The sequence below is a fragment of the Andrographis paniculata genome, unplaced genomic scaffold, assembly GCF_009805555.1.
Source record: "Andrographis paniculata isolate CXL003 unplaced genomic scaffold, ASM980555v1 Contig89END, whole genome shotgun sequence".
NCBI classification, from domain to species: Eukaryota; Viridiplantae; Streptophyta; class Magnoliopsida; order Lamiales; family Acanthaceae; genus Andrographis; species Andrographis paniculata.
In genome coordinates, this window is record NW_026137627.1 from 2,109,213 (window position 1) to 2,132,156 (window position 22,944).

Here is a 22,944-nt window from a genome sequence, read left to right on the forward strand (position 1 = left end):
GGCGAGTATCAGGAATAACTTCGACTACAACAATCTAAACAATGCCCAGATCGTGGATTCAAGAACATTATTAAACAAAAATATTGCAATCAAATAAACAACAGATAAAAAAACTAAGAATAATTAGTTAACAGATTAAGGAAGGTTTGCGACGAAAAGAGTTCTTCTATAGTATAAAATGATGATTAAAAAAGAATCTCATGTTCTCTGATATACAAATGATAATCTCTTCACTCCTATGAGGTTTTGTAACCAGTTAGGGTGCTGCCAGTTCCCTATCAAATTTTTGTAACTGAATTTTCATTCTGCAGCTCCTTTGTATCGGAATATATGCCACTATTGACTATTGAGCAAGCCAAATAGATCCATGCAACAAAATCGAATCTGTAGGCTTACGAAAGAAAAAACGAATGCAGGCAGCTACAGACCCTAAATGTTTTTATCAAACCAGCTTGATAGGCGCTTCACCTTTCTCAAGAAGTCTGTATTTTTTGAAAAGTAAGATTCAGTATTTGATAGCATTACCTTGATGTCATGCTTCAATGCTTTCAGGTTCCTATAATAGTCGCTTTCCACTCTCAATTTGATTATTCCAAGAGATAATGGAACAGGAAATCTGCAGCAGCATTAAGAATCAGTGCACAGTTCGAATTTTTAGCAACCAAACATACACTTTCTACCTGTTCATGAAATCTAACTTCCGTGCAACTTCATTCAGCTTTAAGATGCCGTATTTATCCTGTAACATCAGGCAACAACATTAAAAAGAATCCTAGGAATTTCCCATTCATTTTTAGATAAACTTGCAAAAGCCAAATCAAGAAGGGGAAGAAGAGAAAGACCTTATCCTTATTAGCTGTCTGCATTAGTTCTCTTAATGCTTTCGCGATTTTGGGTTTGATTTTCATGTCAATGGTGGGAGGCTCGTATTGCCTGTCTGGATCGTGCAGCTCCCAAGGGCAATGGCGCCGGTAATCAGCATTATCATTCTTGTATTTAACAAGGTATCTTTCCCACGGGCTTTCTGGGAAATCACTAGATTTATCTTTAACTGCAGTGATGCGGCCTTCCCACCAAGCACCAGCTTCCCCTCCCTCATCTCTCCACCAAACAAGGCATTTGTCCCTAGTTGTCCAGTTTCTCTCCATAGATGCCTCATACCATGTCCTCTCAACCACAAAATCTGGGAAGTCATCCATTTCAGATAGTATCAGTAGGAATCTTTGGCCAACTACAGCACAAGTGCCATCAATGAATTTGAGTGTGATTTGACAGCAGCTCTCCCCAGAACCAGAATGTGTCGTATACTTGAGGTCTTCAACTGAACAAACTTCAACAGCTCTAATCTTATCTCCATATCTCTGCCAAGGACCTTGTTGCAGCACGTGGGTCAACTCTATGTAATCCTGATGGCCCTGCATAACATTTATAGCAATTGTGTGGTCTGGTAAGCTACTAAATGAATTTAGAGAATAAACCATCAATAAAATTGAAGCTCAACTCAGCTTAGATCGCTTACCTGTCGCAAGTACACAACTTCATCTCCTAGTTGAGGGATGTACCTGTATCCCTCTTCTTGCTCCGACATCAACAACCAATTCTGTCTTTTAGGCATAATTTGCTGGTCGTCTTCAATCAAAGAACTTGCGTCTCCCCCATGGGAACCCCCTCTCTGTTTCCTGGAAGACCTGGGTCTTCCAACATGTTTGGACCTCTGAGATGGGAAATAATCAACATCTTTCTTGGAGGACTTTCTGGTACCGCTTGATGTACCTGGTTGTAGATAGTTGCCCATCTCCAAGTTATTGTTTGCAAGGCCAATATCCTGGGATGAAATCTTCAACCTCAAGGATCTAGTCCTACGAGCTGAATCAGTTTCCATGTCAGGTTCAGATTCTGCCCCTTGGTTATCGAAGCCCACAGGTGCATTACTGTCATAGGCTTCATCACCATTTACATGGATATTCAGCATACCATTTGTTTCAGCTGGATGACTGCCTGTCATTGAATCTTTGAAAACTGTTTCTCCTTCTCTTGACGAAACCCTTCTTGACATCAGCTCATCTAAACCACCACCCAATGAGGTATCTGCGATATTCTTGCCTGGTACTTTGGAAGAAGAGTCCCCCAGAAGCTTCTTTGTCTTTATCTTTAGCACAGTTGGCTTCTTTACAGTATTATTTTGAGATTCAAATGAATGTCTTGCATCAAGAATGGGGTGACTAGATTCATGAAGCTCTGAGTTAGAAGAGTCTTTTTCTGCACTCTGAGATGTTTGCTTATAGAACCCTCCAGAATCACTGTCCACCTGCTGATGGACATGGCGAGAAGATGTAAAAGATAACAATGACTTATCTTCATTTTCATCAGGACAGAGATTATTAGTTCTTACAGGATTCACCATCCTTTGAGCATGAGTCTCTGGATGAACGCCCTTTGCCATGCATATTTTGAACTTCCCCCAACTCATATTTGAGCCATTGCCACTTGGGTATGCACTTGGCTCATTGCCTACTTCAGTTGGTTCTTCCGCATTTTCAGACAACCTTCTACAATTTTCAGTCACTTCCTTACCAACCATATCCAAAGAAGATGAACCACCCAAATCCCCTGATCTAGAATTAGCCCTGTCTACATCAGGGCTTTTTTCATCAGCTCTCAAAGATGAAGATGCATCACAAGCTTGATCCTTCAATTGGCCCACACCATTAGTGTATGTAGGTGCACCACGCCGATGAAGTGAAAACCTAACAACCAATTTCTTCTTGTTCCCAACATTGATATCAGAGTCAAAGTTCTTCAAAGGATGATCGCCACAATCTTCAGACCCATCCAAAGATACACTTGGAACATTTGAATATCTCTGAATGGTTGAATCTTCCAAACACAACTCGCTGTCTGATGTATCACTTGCTGAACCACCATCATCTTCATCTTCTTCATCAGTAGAGGTTTCTGATATCTGGGAAAAGCTATTGATAGCATTATGTGCTGCAACTCTTTGAGGTCTCAATGACTTTGACTTCGTAGGCTTCCTTTTAGAGGTATTCTGAGCATGTTTTAATTTTTTGCGAGCTTTACTTCTGGAAGTACTTCCTCCTTGTCCATTCAAAATTCTCTTATTGGGCCGTCTACCTGAAGGAGTTGTAAACTCAACCTGGAAAAAAAAAAAAAACCAAAAGAAGAAGTTGCTTAGACAGTGGAAGCTTCCAAAAATAATTATATTTCTGAAAATGATCTTACTTCAACCATAGATTTTCTTTGCTTTGCCCGACGCATACTCTCTTTCTTATTCCGTATTACATTGTCTTCTTCACTAGAACCTGCATCAATTGATGTGCTGACACTAGGAGAAGATGTAAAATATTCTTCTGCAATATCATACTCTGAATCATTGTCATCATTCATGACTTCATTTTCAGGTTCCCAGAGAGTATCAACATAATCTGGCAGTGGCTCAAGTACATCCAAATCTGCCAAGGGTAATATTTGAACTTCTTGGCCCATCCCAGTATCAGTGCCAACAGCAAATTTTATGGATGAAGGACGCCACTCTTTTTGAAGAGCACGATGTCTACGTTGTTGATACATGCTCTGATAAGGCTCTGGGTATGGAAGCATGCCTGTGATTCCCCCAGCGATAGGGTTAAGCAAAACAGATGAATATCTGTATATAAAAAAACAACTGCAGAAAAACTCCAACCAATTCAGGCATGATGGCCAACATATAACAGAAACTGAAACATACTTGAATCACATAACGGATCTTGAATATTCCTAGCATGTGGTGGGAGTTGAGTCTCCTGAACCAGAGAAAACAAACAGTGATTTAAATAAAAGAAAAAGAAATTATGCAGCCCACATATGCAGCATTTTAATGACAAGAACTGCCATCAACGAAAGCCATATTCCATGTATATATATATACAGATGATACTTGGGTGAATGCGACCTGCTTGTCATATTTAGGAGAATCAGAAGGGAAAGTAAGTTGTAAATGGATTATCAAATCCAAAAGCTATGTCAAAATGTCACTCTTTTCTTTTTCTTTTCTTCTTTTTTTTTTTTTTTTTGGTCAAAATAACACCAATAAATCATCTTCCTTGAGGCTTTTTCCGTCCCATAATACTCAAGATTTCTTCTAGTGTTCTGAATTAGAGGGTAAATCTGAGGTTAAATAATAGCCTTAACTAACCAAACCAGACTGCTATGGAGTTCACGGTGATTTGGTACACCAAGGGCACCAAATCAGATATGTGGCAACTGTGGATATAGTGGAAAGATATGCAGCATGACAAAACAAAAGAGAAAAACTAAATGAAGTAGAAGCAGTTCTAAATAGCAACAAAAAGGAACTAATCTCCTAAAGTGAAATGACAATATATGCAAGAAAAAAGATCACCTGATCAACAACATTTCCATGAGCGTCGTGGGTAAGTGGGCGGTAATCTCCAAGGAAAAACTGTTGAACAGGAATACACGCTTCACACTATTAGATCAGAATGATCATGAGAGGAGAAGTGGGAAGGGAAAATGCAATCCATATACCTGATCATATTTAGCATCTTTCTGGGACTCCCCTTCACCAGTGTCTATTAGATATATTTGTCCTACGTCATCTGAAAGCACAACAGATGTGCCATCCCTACATAACCAAGAGACGGTATTTTGAATGATAAGTAAAGCAAAAGAACCATCAAGAAAGAAGAGCAAACATAAAGATAACAAACTCAAATACGAATGACTAGCATTAATTCATGAGCTTAAATTATACCCAGAAAAAATAAAGGTGTGTTTGTTTGGGGGATTGGATTTCCAATCCACTATTCATCCCATTTTTTCTCCCCAAAAACATCAAATCAAACACCTACTTTTCATTTTTTATATTATACTAAAAATCAATTTTACATTTAAAACATCACATCAACACCTATTTATATCACATCATACAACTATTCAAATTCAAAATTTTTACTATTCAAATCCCAACTCAAAATCCAAACCTCCAAACAAACACACCCTAAATGGTTCACTAAAATCATATTGAAATAGTGAGGATGAAATTTCATAGACCAAAAAAACGGAAAGCTGATATGCAGATAAAAGATCACAGGGTATGACTTACGGTGAAAACTTCCCATCAACCAACCTATAGCGTCCACCAATCTCATATACTCTTATAGGGGTACCCTCCCATATCTAGGACAAAAATAAACATAAAAGAATAAGATAGAGAAAACTAGCATTCACAAATTATTGAAAAATTAGAATATTATCTAACTTACATCCCACAATATTGTTTTCCCATCATACCCAGCACTCATAGCAATTCTTGGGTTAAAAGGGTGCACATCCAAGACATAAGTCTGCCAACATTCAAACAACATTATGAGCACTAAGAACACATAAATGGCAATGATTCAATCTTCCAGTGGCTTGGTATCGGAGAGACCATGATCCAACAAAAGCACTTGCTAACCTCCACCAACATATATTCATATCTCATAAAAGCCCCCACTATAGCTTGTGAAGAAAACATACAGTAGAACAATGGTATAAACAAATTTAATTAAGCATAAAATAATATAAAACCCCTAGGTGAAAACTCCCTAGAAATCATAGAGAGAAGAATGGAAGCACCTAGAATGCAATATAAGCTAGGAAACACTGCACCAAATCAAGTTATTAAATTATTTGAATTTTCATGCAAGACTTATAAATAGAATGGCTCCTCATATATAGGCGATGCATTATTTATAAAATGATGGCACCTAAGCTCTGTACACAGAACCTCCTCAATACCATGTTAGAATTATTGGATAATGACCATATCTAAAAATGTAACTCTTACGTAGGTATGCGATCTTTTTATCATGGCAACACAGGCAACAGGCAATAAAAGAACATCGAAGAGAACTGCAAAATCTTCTATTATTATGATTACTTTATCAATTTAGTTCACCAGGCATTTCCATCATGCATTATTCATGACTTGCATCCAATGGAATAATGCAAACTTCATTCTTGTTCCTTACAAGAAGACCGTTGACTAAGATATTGATGCACATAAGATTATAAGCTGCAGTCACTTACAACATAACAGCAAACTTCCAAGTCTAACTGATCTTACCGAAGCTGTGTGACCAGCCAAGGAGTGCACCAAGCTACCATCATTAGCATTCCAAACACATATTCTGTTATCTGCAGAAATATCTCAACATAAACATAGATTCCAACTCAAGTTACCAAATAATATCTCTTGAATGATTCAGCATGAAGTCCTAAATTTGCATGTAGAACAAAATAAAATGGATAACTAATTTAATATGAGAGCAATAAGGAAAACTATATGTGTGTGTGTGTTTTGAAAAAAAAAAAATGACATTATAAGTTATAACAAAATGTCCTCATTCCTCAATTTATCACTTTCCCTGCAGTGAATGAACAGGTTATCCCGTTACAAATTAATAACCATCTAATCATGTTCAGACTTTAGAGGCTACAAGCATGTTTAGGTGGTTGGGATTTGGGAAGGTACAACGGCAATTAGAATGACTAACTTAAGAAGAAGAAATAAAGAACTAGCTCTTCTCCGAAGATACGGGGAACACAACATTCACTGAACTTCTGTGGACTGTATATCCTATTGAAATCTATACCGACTTATGCGGCAATAAGGTTTGCATCAATAATCACACATCCAATCTTATTAAAATGAGGATGTGTGTACCCGTGCATGCTGAGAGGGAGAAGAGTAGTTCATCTGGAAAGATACCACTTATGAACACAGTAAGCATAACGTTATCCTTCTTATATTCGCAAACAACATAAATTAATTGTTTTAACAGGTAAGTGAAGAAAAGGCTTTCCCTATTAAAATAGATTACCCATGATAGCTGCAAGCACAAAGCGGTTATCCAGGCTCCATATGATCATGTTAACACCACGAGGAGTTCGAAGAAATCTTTGACGAGGACCACCTCGAGTAGGATGGGGAGGTAGAAGTGGGGGAGGAACTTTAAGATGATAAGCCCGAACCCAACGGCCAGCTTTCCCCTATAAGAAAGGAAGAAAATTAATATTATTGATGATGTACAAGGTTACAACCATGTATGTGGCAAATTAATATAAGCACTTGCAATAAGCAATTGCGCAAAATGCTCAAGTTGATTCGCATAATGAGCACTAGAACTTAATTTTTTTTAGACTAAGAAAAACTAACATGAGATCTCCGTGATCTAGGTATCCAAATAATTGCACTTCCATCCCGTGAACAGGTTACAATATTGTCATGATTGAACCTGCAATTATTAATAAATAATTTGTGTGTAAAATCTAAAACCAGCACAAGGGTGTAACAATTTTAACAGGAAAAGCATATAAGCAATAACAGACCAGGAATTCTTAAACTTTGAGGTGCTATCCTCAATGATTGAATCTGATGGAGAAGATCTTGTAGCCACGGCACTACAACTGTAAAGAAAGCAGCGTAAGGCCAAGAAGAAGTCCTAGTAGCACGTAGCGACCTACTAGGCTACTAACCTGAACTGGACATAGTTAACATCATTCTCATGACCAGCTAGGATGTCGATTTCATGACATGGTTGATCAGGATCTTCTGTACCCGGTTTACAAGCACTCCAAACCTGTTAAGAGAAGCACTTTAGAGTTCTTTTATTATTATTATTATTATTATTATTATTATTAAGCTCATATCACCTTCTTGTCAATATTTTTAAAAGCATCAGTTGGGTCAAAGAACAGCAGATCAAACAGTTTTGTGCATGTTATGTAGCCAACATGTTGAATAAAGATCTATTACCATGTCTAGCCATAAGCAAGGAGTTGACTCATCCACAATTAGTTACATTTTTATACCTGCTACACTATGCTTGGTACAGTCGAGCACAATGGACAAGGCAATTATTTACATGTATCAATTCGTCAAAAGCATTGTAGAACTTAGTAGTCCAGTTCTGTTTACTGATTAAAATGAAATAATTTCTTTTTTTACTAAATAAGGAACAAATGTGACAAAGCAATTTCATTTTGTACATCAAACAGATGGATGTTAATTCATACCCTAGCGAACGTATCAGCGCTCCCCGTAACAAAAACAGTTCCATTAGCATTGAATGCACAACATAGTATTTGATGGGATTGTAAACTAATGCTTGATGATGTGCCCACAGAGGACAAACCATTGTTCATTCCTGCACCAGTACATAGATATTAGTCCCTCTATATTGGCTCTCAGCATAAAGTGGATAATGAAGATATTTGCTACCAGCAATAGAATCTGTAGGCTTTGGGACATAAACACGAGGTCGGCACTGGGAGTATCTAGCATCCCATAATCGACATGTTCCATCGTCTGATGACCTGTGAATGTTTGAACTAGTTCACTACCAGGACATAGCTGACCACATGATGATGGTACAAAGATAGGTATTACAGAAAATGAGATATCATCTTCCGTGGTGATAATGTACAGAAAATACTTTGCTCAGTTTTCATATACGAGTTATAATAAAATGCATTTAGCTCATATTTTAATTACTTAAAATTATGACTACAGAAGCTTCAATAAGTTGTTTACACTGATAAGGAAAGCTTATAGAGAAGACAGGAAACATCTAAAAATAAAGGAAATGCCCTTGGAGTGTTTCTATTAGAATCACTGGATTAAATTAAAAAAAGACAGTGACCTCGTCATAAACATACTGGTGGAACTAATAAAACACATATAGGCATATGAAGGAATAAATCGTTAGCATTTTGTATTGACGATTTAGCCATTAACAGTTAACTTGTCAGATCCCAAATAAAACTTGATTTAAAAGTTAATTAGTATAACAATTATAATGCTTACTAATGAACTCACGATAAGAGCTGATATGGAGCACTCGGCCTGGGACTAAATGCAATTGCAGTAACAGCTGTTGTATGCCCACGCAGAACTGAAATAGGGTAACCATCTGGCAGCCGCCACTGCACAAGACAATATTCCGGTTTCTGAAGTGCTAAAGAAACTATACATCAAATTGATTTGAGAGAAAAAATCTTACAACACAAATAGTGAAGTCATTAGATGCTGATGCCACCAAGGTATTATTCAAACTGACAGACAAATCTGTAATGTCACCCTAGAAAAATTACAAGAAAAAAAAATGTTAAACGTACTATTGAATTTAAGAAAACAATAGAATATACCCTATAGGTAGTCCACACCCTTTAAACTTACTTCATGTCCACGGCAGCTAGCTAGACAAAATGCAGTTTCCATTGACCAAATCTTTACCAACCGATCATCCGCTCCAGTAATCACATAGCGACCAGAACGATCAAATATTGCTACAAATCCAAAGTAATTATGTATCAAACTACTCCAGTAAAAATGTGATATTAAAAAATAAAAGGGAAACAACAACAACAAACAAATGAAGCTCCTCCATGCAGAACAAATTTTGATGGCATACCACTTGCATAAAATAAAACTGATCGTATTAAGACAAAAAATGTATTTTCTAGGCAACAAGATATTCACACACATCAAAATAAGACACCACATGAACTTATGTTTTGCTTCAAGCACAAACCGTATCAAGATTTCTAATGAAGGACTAGGTTATGGAATTTCCCGTCCGCTGGAATTCAAAAGCTTATATTTACCACAATACACAGCATCCCTGTGCCCTCTTAACTTCTTTATATTTTGCATCTTCTGCACCATAGCTGATGGTTTGGCAATGGTATAGCATGAAAGACGGATGGATGGGGCACGATGGTGTCTTGTAAAGCCTCCTCCAATTTCTCTCAAGCTAAGCCCCCTAAACTGATCAGCTTGCATATGAGGCCAGCGCAGATGAGACATCACATTCCGCCCTCTTTTATTTACTTTATTTCTCTCACCTGCATAGCATGTAAAACTGCTCAAAACGTATTTTCCCCCGCAAGAGATTCATATAAATTTATAGTCAAATTGTACGTACACAACAGTCTATCAAAAGGTTCAAATGACTAGATGCTTCAGCTGCATGACATTAATACAGCTAATGTGAAATGAAGAAGCCAGCTACATCAGTTAATTCAGTCAGTAACAAGGGTAGCCTTATTAAAATTCTATGCATTTTATTGCCCAGACACTTTAAACATGTGCCACACTATATAATTACTTTGGAGGTGATATCAGCAGGTAATTATAAAAATAAATCCAGAAAACTACATATTACATACAAAATGACAATCTGTCAGCCATTTGTGCCTTCTGAAAATCCACTTGTAAGAATAAAATTTATTGAAATTTTGTTAGCTCCTGGAGCAAAAGAGATGAAAAATTTATAGTTTTTATTCAGGCATCATGAACCCTGAAAATCATGCAATCTGGCAGCCCAGAGTCCCAGACTAGTTTCAGAATGTAAGATTGGAAAAACAAGATGTCTCAAACAAGAGCTATAATAGGTAAAAAACCAAACTAGAAAACATGGGAGAATTAGTTGAAACCATTGAACACCAAGTTCTCGAAAAGCTGCAAAGACAACCCGATAGAGAAGACAGTCTAGAGCACGGATACATGTCATACTTATCTTAGATGTAACTTGGTGCACTTCTATCTTTTTCATGAAATATAAATATACATGACTGTAATAGACTTTTACATAGAAAGTACCATGAGCATTAAATTTTAATGGTTTCAAAAGATACCAGTAAAGATATATAATGCTGAGAAAGCTGATCTAAGACGTCTTAAACAAATAAATCAACAAAGAATTCATTTCCCGCAAAGTTAAGTTGAATATTAGTTCAGTAAATGTGCTAGATGAAAATATGAAGAAAAGGGAAAAACAGCAAAAGAGCAAATCATACACGACAGCAAAGAAAAGGACCCAGTTCCCAGAACTGTAGGAACATCAGCAGCACTAGGAGCAGTCCCTCCAACCATACATCCTAATGGAGGAGATGTCATCAACATCAGTTGTTTCAGCAGCCTCACCAAGTGATCCTTTTCAATGTGAGGATACCTAGCATAAGATTCAAATGTATTAGGTTTTAATCAAACAAAGTGACTTGTTTTCAGAGAAAAATCCAGCACCTTACTGAAGTATGATTCCCAAAATCAGTGAAATTATCAAAAGAAGAGACAATAATATATTAAGGATGCTATTGCTTATAACTATCTCATAAGATGCCCCATCCTCCATTTATGCAAGCTAATTCATATAGCATGAGAATATTGAACATTAAACTTGCAATACTTAACTATTATAGCATCATCAATACTAGGCATTTTAACCTTAGGTTAACAAAGATATATAAGTCACTCAAAGAAAGATTGCAGTAGATATATTATTTGACGGAAGATACTATTCAGTTTCCTTTAACGGACCTATCACAAGGATTACAAAATCTCCATCAAATGAAAAAGAAAGACAAGTGTAGGAATATTAAATATACTTTACCTTGCAATTAGATTGTGATAATTTAGAGGACATGAATTTCCATCAACATTTTCATCCCCACGAAGTGTGCCTCCTCTAGAATACCAAGCATGATATCTTCTAGGTAAGAGCTCATGTTCCAAGAGCTCCTCCCATAGTTGTCTAAATGTTTTCTGGCATGGCCCAGAAGATAGAAAATGCATGATCAGAAAATAAATCTCCCGAACGTCAAGATGTATGTCCATGGAAGCAGCACAGTCTGAAGGCTCCTCGACATCATCTATTTGAGCCTTTGCTTGTAACTTGTGAGGATAGTTTACTGTACCAACCCTCAGAGAAGGTGCATCGCTAAGGCTTGTGCATTTCCTAAGATCCATGATTCACACAAAACCTGAAGCAGAAAACAATGTCTCACTTTAACATTTAGATGTAAAAAATATAAACAGCACAAAAACAATAGAATGGTTGAAGGATAAACAACGAAATGGTATACTCATCCAAAAATTGAGTGTGATATATATATATATGCAACTTAATTTCATTTCTTTGTGCATGATAGAATACAATTTAGTAGAAAGCAAAATAAGTTATTTTGTTTAATAGATACATATACAGTCAATTTCGCTAAGTACAGACATTAATGCAAGATTAAATGCATAGCATGGTCCAATGAATAGCGAATCGAAATAAAATTCAGTAAAACCCATGATCAAAATACAGGAGTACTCCTGTCCCAAGCCACAAGTCTGAAACGAAAACAAAATCCAGTTGAAATCATAGAAACCCTAGCTATGGAGTAGAGAGCCTAGATTACTCAGCCATGGGTCTAACAGTATTATTGGATACTGAGGTTAAATGAAATAAATCAAGCATAACACACAGGGCTCAAGCCAGTGCTAAAAGCCTCTGCGGAGTTTCTGCATATACATGAGTCGCAGCTGCAGGTTTAATGAAAAAATAAACAAACCTTCATGGCATACTTAGCCATCTGAACCAACTGTAAGCAAAGGCAGGTTGCTTAGGATAGGCAAAATGATTATTTGTGACAAACACAAGAATCCAATAAATAAAATAGTGGCACAATATAATAATAGAATTGCCAGTTGTTGGATATTTTACTTGTCTAAAAAATTAATATAATTACAATAATAGCAATGAGTATAAATTCATATGCACTGTAATCGTAAATCAAGCTTCTATCGATGCAAAAGGCAAAAATATCATTCTAAAATTCTTCCTTTAGATCAAAACTGGAAGCATCATATAAGCTTGCTAAGAAGTAAAAATAGACTAATAGAAGTTAACTTTTAACTGTTACATTAGAATAATTCTACCCAAGGCCAAAGCAGACCAAAGATGTCTTTGACACCGTATAAAATAGTCAATGTGGTCTTCCTGTATGTTTCCCGCTAACTTGAAAAACTTAGTTAACTTCGATCAAACTGACAGAACTTCAACAAACACTTAAAGTAATTAAATTGGATAGAAAATCATCCATGGCATTATCTGATTCCATTCAGGGATCCCCAAAAACTACAAAATGCAACGTGGAAGTAATATTGTATTAGTTACAGCTCTCATTGTCTCAAAAAATTAAGTAGAGAAATCAAGGTTCTATCATTATTTCAAAACTGGCATCACACACATAGGGTTTCCACTTTTGAAGAACTGCAAAGTTTCACTCCAAATCTAATTCCAGTGCATATCATCCATAAAATCCCAAAGCGATCATAAAAGATAGAACGATTAGCCACCAAAGTCATAGAAGCAGATAAACATATAAGGATCTACCAAGAGCACACATTGATGGAGATTTCTGATCAAACACCAGCTTAGTTGCTTTAATAAACCTAGAAAAATACACAGTCAAACACACACCCGCACTAATTCTTCGTGTATGTGCAGCAAACGATGTTGAGAATCGGAAAAAGGGAAAAATAAAAATACAAAACTGGAGTAGTGTAGCGAATGTTTTACTACCTTACCAGAGGCTGAGTTGAGAAATCTATGGGGAAAAATCATCGGTGCGCATTTGGAAATGGAATCAGCATCAGCATCAGCATCAGCATCGACCAGCCATCATCAGCAGGTTTTGGGCATTTCGGGGGAGCGCAAGGGCAAGGGAAGGGAAGGGAAAGGCCTCCCGTAAATTATTAATTAAGGTTTTATTTATTTAATAAGAAAAGGGAAAAGAATCGAGGGTAATTGTGATTTGACGATTTGGTACATAGGATACGATTGCCATTACCAGGTTACCGTCTTATATGCCTGCCTTAGACATAAGGGCAAAACAGGAACAAAAAGACGCACCAGGCGGAGGAGAGGAAGAAGAAGAAGCTGCTGCTGCAATTTCAGAGGTGAAGATGAAGATGACCTCTCTCTCTCTCTCCCTCTCTCTCTCTCTCTCTATATATATGAATATACTGATAATTCATTCATTCGCTCACAACAAACACTCAACGTAGTCGTAGAGAGCGAAACCCAGAGCCCTGCCCCTGCCCTGCCTGCCTGGGCACCACCACGACCACCGCCACCTCCACCGCGCCCTATTCAACTTAATAATGTATCATTATTAATTATCATTATTATAATTATAATGGTGTTCTAAATTTTGAATTTTTTTAAATAATATTCAATTTAATTTTTTTAATATTTTATATAAAATTTAAATAGTAATTTTTTTTTTATAAAGATTAAAAGTAGAACAAAAATCATTTTTGAGACCCTTCAATCTCGTAATAATCAATTTTGGTCGAATTAAATTTGTTTTATCAATTTTAGTTTTAGGACTGAACACGATATGAACATGGATTGTATTGGAGGACTAAAAAAGGTGACGGGACGTCCCAGCCAACACTGCTTAGCACGTGTTGATTATCTACACTTAAAGTATTTATGTCTCTGTTCACGGTCATGTTCTTGTGTTTTGGTCATGTTCATGATCATGTTTTCACACAATCATGTCATGTTTTCAATATAGTCTTAGGAAATGATTGGTCACTGAATTTTATTTTCTTCATTGGTAAGAAAAAACAAAAGGAATTGACAAATTGTAGATTTTTTCAGATAATCTTGTTTTTATAATTTTTTTAGATTTTTTTTTTTTAACTTTCCAACTAAATCTTTCGATTTCTTAATTTTGGATTCCAATATAGAATCTTAAAATGGATACAGAAGTGACTGACGATTCACATGCTATTGAGAATGATTTTTTATGTAGTTTTAATATTATTATTTTTTTTAAAATGTTCTTAAGATTGAAATAAAGAAGTACTTGAAGCAAATAACAACCTGCAGGATGTTACATCTATAAATTCTGGTTCATAATGATTCCATAGTCGTTGAATTTGAAAAATAATTGCAGTTGAAGAAATTATAAGTGATCCTGCAAATGCATAAGTTATTGTAAATATAGACATTGTAAGGGTTTTAGTGTTGAAAACAAGAGTTTTTTTCATGATAATATAAAAGAGTTATATATGAAAGAATTTGCTTGTTCTTACAATGAGATGAAAGATAGAAAATATATTGATAAAAATAACCAATTTAATTACCGAAAATTAGAAATTCGAATTGGATGATGCTTCAGAGCTAATTCTGTATTTTAAACAAAAATCAAATGAAGATAGATTATTTTATTGGAATTTTCAAGTTGATGACAATGGTAGGATGTGTAAATTTTTCTTTTGAGATGGTCTTTGTAGATAGATTATGAGACATTTGGTGATGTGCTTTCGATTGATAGCACTTATCGAACAAAAAAATATAATTTAATATGTGCATTTTTCGTAGGCATAAATCATCATATGCATAATGTGATGTTTGGATTATTAGTTTTTATGTCGGATGAAACTGACTCTTCTTTTCATTGGTTGTTTAGTATATTTCTTACATCCATGAGTGGTAAATAACTTTTTCAGATCAATGTCAAGCTATAATTAATGCCAGTGAGTTTGTTTTCCGTTAGCACATCATCGATTATGCCAATGGCATATTAATCAAAATGTTCCATCTCATTTTGGTGTTTTAAATAATAATTTTTTTTTAATAAATGCATAAAATTTTGTGAGTCTGAGCAAGAATTTGAAAAAGTGTGGCAGAAAATGATTGTTGATTATAATCTTCATGATCATTCATAGCTTAATAACATGTATAAATTACAACATAAATGGTCTACTGCATTTAGTAATCATAGATTTAATGCGGGATTAAAAGCTACTTTAAGAAGTGAAGGCACAAATTCTGTTTTTAAAAAAATGAGGTTAAAAAACACATACTCTTTTTTAATGCGTACAAATATTTGATAAAATTCAAAATAAGTAGCGACATGATGAAAATGAAGATGATTTCAAATGTAGCCAAGAAGCACCTACACTGGTTGTTCATAACTCATTGTTAAAACAAGTTGCATCAATTTATACTCACAAAATATATGATATGTTCCAGCTACATTTATTAAATTCTCTATCTATTGATTTTGATGGGCAACCTGCTAATTACAATACATTTTTTGAGTTCAATATACGATCTCAAAATACAAATCGGCTACACAAGGTTAAATTTGATGCGGTATATAATGATATAAAGTTCTCGTGTCAATATTATGAGTCAGTTGGTATATTATGTAAGCATTCGTTATTAGTTTTTAAACAAATGAATGTTCATGATATACCATTACAATATATAAAGAAACGGTGGACTATACATGTGAGTAATAAAATGCAATATAGATGAGAAAATGCATTTAAAAATGATTTTAAATCGGAAACGGTATATGTTAACCATATAATGAGATGTCAAGATATTTGTATACAAAGTAAAGCCTACCCGGAGACTAGAAATTTAGTGAGAGATAGGCTTGAGGGTGTTGATGAATTAAAAAGTGCATAAAGATGGTTGTCAGCCTGAAATTATACAAGTGAAGCTTCAAATATTGGTAGTTGCAAAAATAGTGAAGAAAATGTTCATAATCCTCTTTACATTAAGCCAAGAGGAGTTAGCAATTTCAAACAGTACAAAAAAAAAAGCTCAAAGTTCTCAGGCGTACGAGAAGACTTGAGGAATTGATACTTATGACTTGGGTTGGAAATTTCTGTTGTTGCATGCTTTTGCTACTGCTGCAATTGTCAATTATTTATGTTTATGCTACACGCTTCTGCTATTGGTTCTCGTTTATTGTTTGTTGCTTCTGCTGCTGTTACACGATTCTGCTAATGGTGTTTCTATTATTGCATGCTTTTGCTACTGCTGCAATTGTCAGTTGTTTCTACTTCTGCTACTGTTGCTGCTACACACTTCTGCTATTGATTCATGCCTATTGTTGGTTGCTTCTGCTACTTGTCCTATTGTTATTTGTTTGTGCTATTACACATTTTACTTATGAGTTTATTCTATTGTTAATTGATTTTGTTTATGTAGGCTTCTGTTTCTCTTTTTTCTTGTTGCTTCTAGTACTGTTTTCCTTCTATTATTGTTGTTTAGATGATTCTTGTTGTTGTTAATGTCATAATTTTTCTAATTCTTATGTTGTTATAGGATGATTGGTGTTGTTATTAGTTGCACAATTCTATTATATATATAATTAATCTTGATGAAATTATTTATATAAATTGAGCAGACATTTTCTTATATTCTTTTTAAATATTCATATTATGCAGTAAACTAATTGCACAGTCCTGCTAAAAAAATTATTGGTATTTAAGTGCCTACATTTCACAAAGTTTGTATGTTGTTGTTTGACAAGTAAAATAGACAATTGCATCAAATTTGATTGACAAATTTGCTATATGATAAGTAGTGTATAAAAGAATCCAAACAAATCAAATACCAAATCAATTGATACTTCTGTCATACAAACAAATATAACCCAAGAGAAGAATTTTGTAAGTTTAATTCATCAACCAATTGTAATACTAATCCCACAAAACAATCAAAATCATGATTATCCACCATATGAATTCCATCAGAATTCTATTCATTTATTATGATAAAAGTATATACAAAACAATGTCAATGCTTTGCAACAATTTTTATACCAAAGAATCCACCGTTAGAAATGCAAAATCTTGTACGAAGAAGAATCAATTGGAATAATAATAATAATATAAAAAAAAAAAAACAGAGAAAGCCTTTCCAATTGAAAAATCCTGAAGCTCGAACGATTAGGGTAGCAGCTGCTGGCAAAGATGGAAGACCGGCAATGGTTCCACGGTAGAACAACGATTGTATTGTCTGTGTTTTTTTACCTGTTGGAGCAAAAGCCGTTTGCCGCACCAAGGGTGGAACAAACCCTTGTGAAATTGAGAGAAATATACAACTGAACAATTAGAACAGCAACCTACTGGCAAAGATGGAAAACTGCAGTGCATTCCTCACCGATTTGGAACAGAAGAGTTGGGGCACCATATTGAAACAGAAGCGAAGAAAATAAAAATTAAAACAGGAAAAACAAAATTTTCCAAATAAAACCGATACAAACAAATTAACTAATAATTAAAAAAAAATAAATATAAAAAATTAGCTTTTTCATATTGCGACACGTGGTGCAATCTGTGCACTCAGTGTTCCGGGTGCAGGATCGAACAAGCCACGTTGAGAATAGGGTCGTGAAAACATGGTTATATTGGTCATGAATATGGTCAGGATCATGACTGAAAGACAGGTATGAACACAGACAAGAATATGACCGTGTTCCAGAACATAACCATGAACAGGGATATAAACACAGCCGTGTTCAGTGCAGGGTAATCAACATGGTCGTATTGAGCCCAACACGGTTGTGTTGGCTTTCTGGGGCGTCCAGTCACCCTTCGGAGTCATTTAAAATGGCTGTGTTCAAGTCTACACGGCCGTGTTCGGTCCCATAAAACCATTATGGGACTAAAATTGATAAATTTTCAAACCAAAATTGATAAAAAATAAAAATTAATTGGATCAAAATTAATAATTATGATATTGAATAAGACCAAAAATAATTTTTGCTTTTAAAAGTACCAATAAATTTATACTAGTATATTCATTATTTTTTTTATTCAGTCTCTTCTATTCATATTTTTGTGTTTATTTTAATTTTTATATTATTAAAATTATAATTTTGATGAATTTTATTTATATTTGTATCAATTTTAATTTTATATTTTTTAAATTACAATTTCGATATTTGATATTTTATTGATTACTGTTCCCTTTATCCCTTGTGAGAATCAGGTAAAGTACACGAAGTCTTGCATTAGTAAAAAACGTATTGTATAATAAAAATAATTATAAATTAAAATAATTAAATAATTTATTTAAGATTAAAAAATTATAAAATTTAAAATGTTATTAAAGTCTATAATTATATTTCTAAAATATGAAAGGACAAATTATGTAGGACATACGAAAATAGAAAATAGAAACAAATTATATAGAGTATAATTCAGTATTTAGTATCATTTTAGGAAAAAAAAAAAAAAAAAAACTAATAGATATACTTATTATATGCATTGTTGTTTAAATACATTATCTTTAATATATCGTTTCACAAAAATATTTTTGTTTTCTTGTGTCTAACAATTTACTTAATACAAGCAAATATATTGATTAGATGGATGAGTTTTCAACTAGGAGTTTAAATTTTAAATTTATCTCCAAACAACTTGTCTGAAAAATGTTTGCATGAATTTTTTTTTCAAAAAAATAATACTATAAATTAATTTAAATAGTGAATGGGAATAATACTTTTGAATGAAAATTATATACTACTTTCATCATGAAAAATAGATCAATAATTTTTGGACATGATTTTCACTTGATATATTTTTTTCTATAATTAAAAATAAGAAAAATAAGAAAAATTTTTTTTTCTAAAAAAATAATTGTATTTTTAAATGAAAAACAAAAAACGAAAGTAATCATATTGCGCCACAAGATAAAGTAATATATATTTAGGGTGTGTTTGTTTGGGGGTTTGAATTTTGAGTTAGGATTTGGATAGTAAAAATTTTGAATTTGAATAGTTGTATGATGTGAATAAACTTGATGTGATATTTCGAATGTAAAATTGATTTTTAGTATAATATAAAAAATGAAAAATAGGTGTTTGATTTGATGTTTTTGGGGGAAAAAAATTGGATAAATAGTGTAAATTCAATCCAATCCCCCGAACAATTAAGTTTTAAATAAAATAATAATTAATTGGTAAAAAATTGAACTAAGTCAATGAATAAGGATAAAAAATTGTCATTTCAAAAATATAATTAAAACTGATGCATTAGTGAATTCAAAAGATCAAAAATATATTTTAAAAAAAAATAATATTGACTTAAAAGAACAATTTTTTTTTTAAACTAAAAATTTTACCTATGACTTTATTATATATTTTAAATAATTATCCAAAATTTTATTTTTTTTAAAGTAAGGCACCGACTAACACATTAAACTATCTATGTTGTTCAAAACCCTCACACGGAATCTATACACAACATCACAATTATCAGAACGCACTCTATCACTTAGCTAATAGCCCGTTGTTCGAGTTTCGCGCTGGGGACCGTTATGCCAAATGCGAGAGATGCTATGCAAATATGCAATGTAATGTCATGAGTAGTATTTCTATATATATATATATATATATTATTTAAAATTAAATGATAAAAAAATATATTTAAACTCTTACCGGTTATTTGGTTGATAAACTTTTTTTTTATGAGGTTGAAATTTTACCGTAGGATTTATATATGATAGAATTTATATTTCTCAAATTCAGTTTGTTTTGCATATTAATTGAAGAATTTAGATTTTTATATTTTAAATGAGATAATTATCCTTCCATGAATTTAATTTATTGTGATAAATTAAACTTTACATTTTTTTTTGAATTTTATTTAATTTTTTACCGAATTGAGTGTATTCTAATAAAAAAAAATTTAATACGGTTTTCAATTAATATTAAAAAATATAATATATATAGACTCATACAAAATATAATATAATCTATACACTAATAAATATATTAATTTAACATAAAATATTTTCTTTTAAATTATTGACACTTTTTCTTGTATCTAATATAAAAAATACAATAAATTAAAAATACAAAACTAATGCACCAATCAAATAAATTTAAATTATTTAATATAATTAAATATAAATAAAATTAATAAATATAAATAAATATATGGATATGTAATACTACCTCCGTCCGACTCTAAGAGTTTTATTTATTTTTTTGCATGTTAATATTATTATAATGATATTTGTGCAAAAAATTATACAAATATAATAATAATTTCAATATTAAGTACAATGACGCAAAAAACAAATTAGACCCTTAGAGCCGAACGAAGAGAATAATATGTTTAAATAAAATACTTATATTTTTTATAGAACCAATAAAATATTCTCCCTCCATTTCGTAACTATGTATACATTTACTGTTTATATGTTGAACTTTAAATATTTTTATAGAACCAATAAAATATTCTCCCTCAATTTCGTAACTATGTATCCATTTACTGTTTATATGTTGAACTTTAAATATTAATATTATATTCATATATAGTCTAAATTAACTGAAAAAATAAAAATAACTTTATTAGTATTTTATTATACAAATGTTATAAAATATTATACAATATATAATGATATTTTAAAAGTTAAATATAATTAACAAATGAATATCTTGTCAAGGCACGGAGGAAGTAATTTAAATGTAAATATATATATATATATATTGTTAGCTCTAGCTAATCCGTTAATGTTTTAGTTGATATTTGCAGGGTGTCTGGACATCAAATGAGCTGCAGCAGGAGATTGGACCTTTGCGACCTGAGCCCAAAGTTTATGAATACCGACATTGTTATAACCCAAGTAGCCTATTTATGGTGACGGTGGACCCAAAAATCGAGGGCAACAGATTGGTGAAGCATTTATGAAGGGAATTTAAGTTTGTTATAGCTAATTGTTAGTGGAGCAAATGAGATGGTTAAGGGTATATTCTGGTAGTTTCTAAGAGTATGCAGTGAAAAATGATCATGTAATCGTGAGGAAGATGAGGAACTGGGTGTGGTGATAGAGGAAGGTTTTTGGGAGATTAGAATAGAGAAGAATATATGAGCAGATGCAGAGTGAGCTGGGTGAGATTAAAGCTAGAAAATCTTTCGTGAGAGAGAAAATGGATTTTTGAGAGTTGAATCTAAAAAAGGCTACACTGTAAGTTCGATCTCATTCTTGATGAGTTGAATTAGGCCTGGGTTGGAACCCTCCAGATGTAGGTCATTGATGACCGAACTCGATTAACAATTGTTTTGTGTTTCGATTTTACTGCTTTCAAAGTTCATACGTTGTTTGGTCTATCTACGAACTGTCTGTGTGCGATTAAATTTGTCTGGAAACATTTTGGTGTTATTTATTGTTCGTGGTTGCTGTTGTTTGGTTTTGAGCGAATTTAGGGCCAACAATTGGTATCAGAGCCTCATTCTCAACATATTACTAAAGAGTGATCCAAATGTATGTCAAAGAAAAGAGCCAAACAGTCCATACGGAAATCCTCTCAGAATCTTGATTCGAAGAAGATCCAGACTGGAAGTCCGAGTAACAACCGAACAGCTGACAGTCGACCTGCACATATTGCCAAAAAATCTTAAACTCCAACGAAGACATCATAACAGAAAGGTGATGCTATGGAAAAATGTGATGATGAATTCAAAAAGATGAGTTTTCAATAATTAATTGAAACCTATGAGATGGTAGTTGCTGAACAGAAAATGTTCATCTCTCAAAATAAGAAACTCAGAGCATGCGTTGGTCTTTTCGAAAGAAGAACAAAACACTACTAGAAGTCAATGAAAAGCTTACCACCATGAATCATAAATTTGCAGTGGGACATGAAAAGTTGTTTCAAATCTTAAGTGAACAGCTGAAGAGAATCAAAAAGTTGGAGATGGAGAACAAGAAGCTTTTGAGTGAGAATAGATGATTAATGAAAGGCAAAGAGAAACTTGATGAAGTATTGAATGTTGGGAAGCCATATGGTATAGTGGGATTGGTTACACGCATGGGGCTGGAACTTCTCAAACAATGTTTGTCAATGGTGGATTGCTCTCTAAATCAACTGGTAGCAAGGAAGGTGTTAAACTGACTGCTATTTCGAAATCCTCTGGAAATCGAAAGAATGTATGGTGGTCAAGTAGACAACTATCAAACTGCAGGTACTGCAAACAATCTGGACACCAGGAGTTGGACTGTGATCGAATCAGACAAGATTTATGGCTGGGCAGAAAAGTATTTTGGCCATTAAAACAATTGAAGAACAAAATTATGGCGAGACTAGTGTGGAGACCTAAGGTAAATCAAGAAGCATGTCTAGTTGCTCTCTCCACGTAGAACATTGGAATGGAGTCCGTTAATGTGAACTGCCACAATGAATTATCTGAGATAAGAAGTCAAAATTCAAGTGATGACGAATTTGAACTGAAGCAGGGCACAGAGGGATTGGATTTGATTGATGTAAATAAGGGGAGATCAA

The 22,944-nt window shown here is 33.7% G+C and overlaps 1 protein-coding gene across 4 annotated transcripts; it reads right to left on the reverse strand.

Annotated features, from left to right (window-relative positions):
• Nucleotides 1–145: 145 nt before the first annotated feature.
• LOC127243109 (uncharacterized) lies at nucleotides 146–13,952 on the reverse strand. Of its 4 annotated transcripts, none has more exons than XM_051262981.1 (25): nucleotides 13,419–13,952; nucleotides 11,460–11,829; nucleotides 10,867–11,021; nucleotides 9,673–9,912; nucleotides 9,245–9,354; nucleotides 9,069–9,146; nucleotides 8,885–8,991; nucleotides 8,288–8,382; nucleotides 8,083–8,213; nucleotides 7,543–7,646; nucleotides 7,396–7,473; nucleotides 7,223–7,301; nucleotides 6,888–7,056; nucleotides 6,131–6,201; nucleotides 5,286–5,366; nucleotides 5,126–5,199; nucleotides 4,549–4,645; nucleotides 4,403–4,462; nucleotides 3,749–3,803; nucleotides 3,244–3,623; nucleotides 2,393–3,157; nucleotides 1,520–2,308; nucleotides 843–1,415; nucleotides 681–739; nucleotides 146–616 (listed from the first exon to the last, which is right to left on the reverse strand). In XM_051262981.1, the coding sequence occupies exons 2-25, from the start codon at nucleotides 11,813–11,815 to the stop codon at nucleotides 430–432; spliced, it is 4,893 nt and encodes a 1,630-aa protein (XP_051118938.1). In that variant the 5' UTR covers nucleotides 11,816–11,829; nucleotides 13,419–13,952; the 3' UTR covers nucleotides 146–429. The 4 variants fall into 4 exon arrangements, with proteins under 4 accessions (XP_051118938.1, XP_051118937.1, XP_051118936.1 ...); XM_051262980.1 differs by having other exon boundaries at nucleotides 1,520–2,311; XM_051262979.1 differs by having other exon boundaries at nucleotides 1,520–3,157; nucleotides 13,424–13,952.
• Between the last annotated feature and the right edge of the window lie 8,992 nt (nucleotides 13,953–22,944).

Bases quoted from the DNA above. Each gene is read 5' to 3' on its own strand.
- LOC127243109 (XM_051262979.1), bottom strand. From the start codon at position 11,815: ATGGATCTTAGGAAATGCACAAGCCTTAGCGATGCACCTTCTCTGAGG. The intron at 5,367-6,130 runs GTAAGATCAGTT...GAATGTTGGCAG, and splicing joins TGGCTGGTCACACAGCTTCG to ACTTATGTCTTGGATGTGCA. The intron at 3,804-4,402 runs GTGATCTTTTTT...TCTCTGGTTCAG, and splicing joins ATGGAAATGTTGTTGATCAG to GAGACTCAACTCCCACCACA.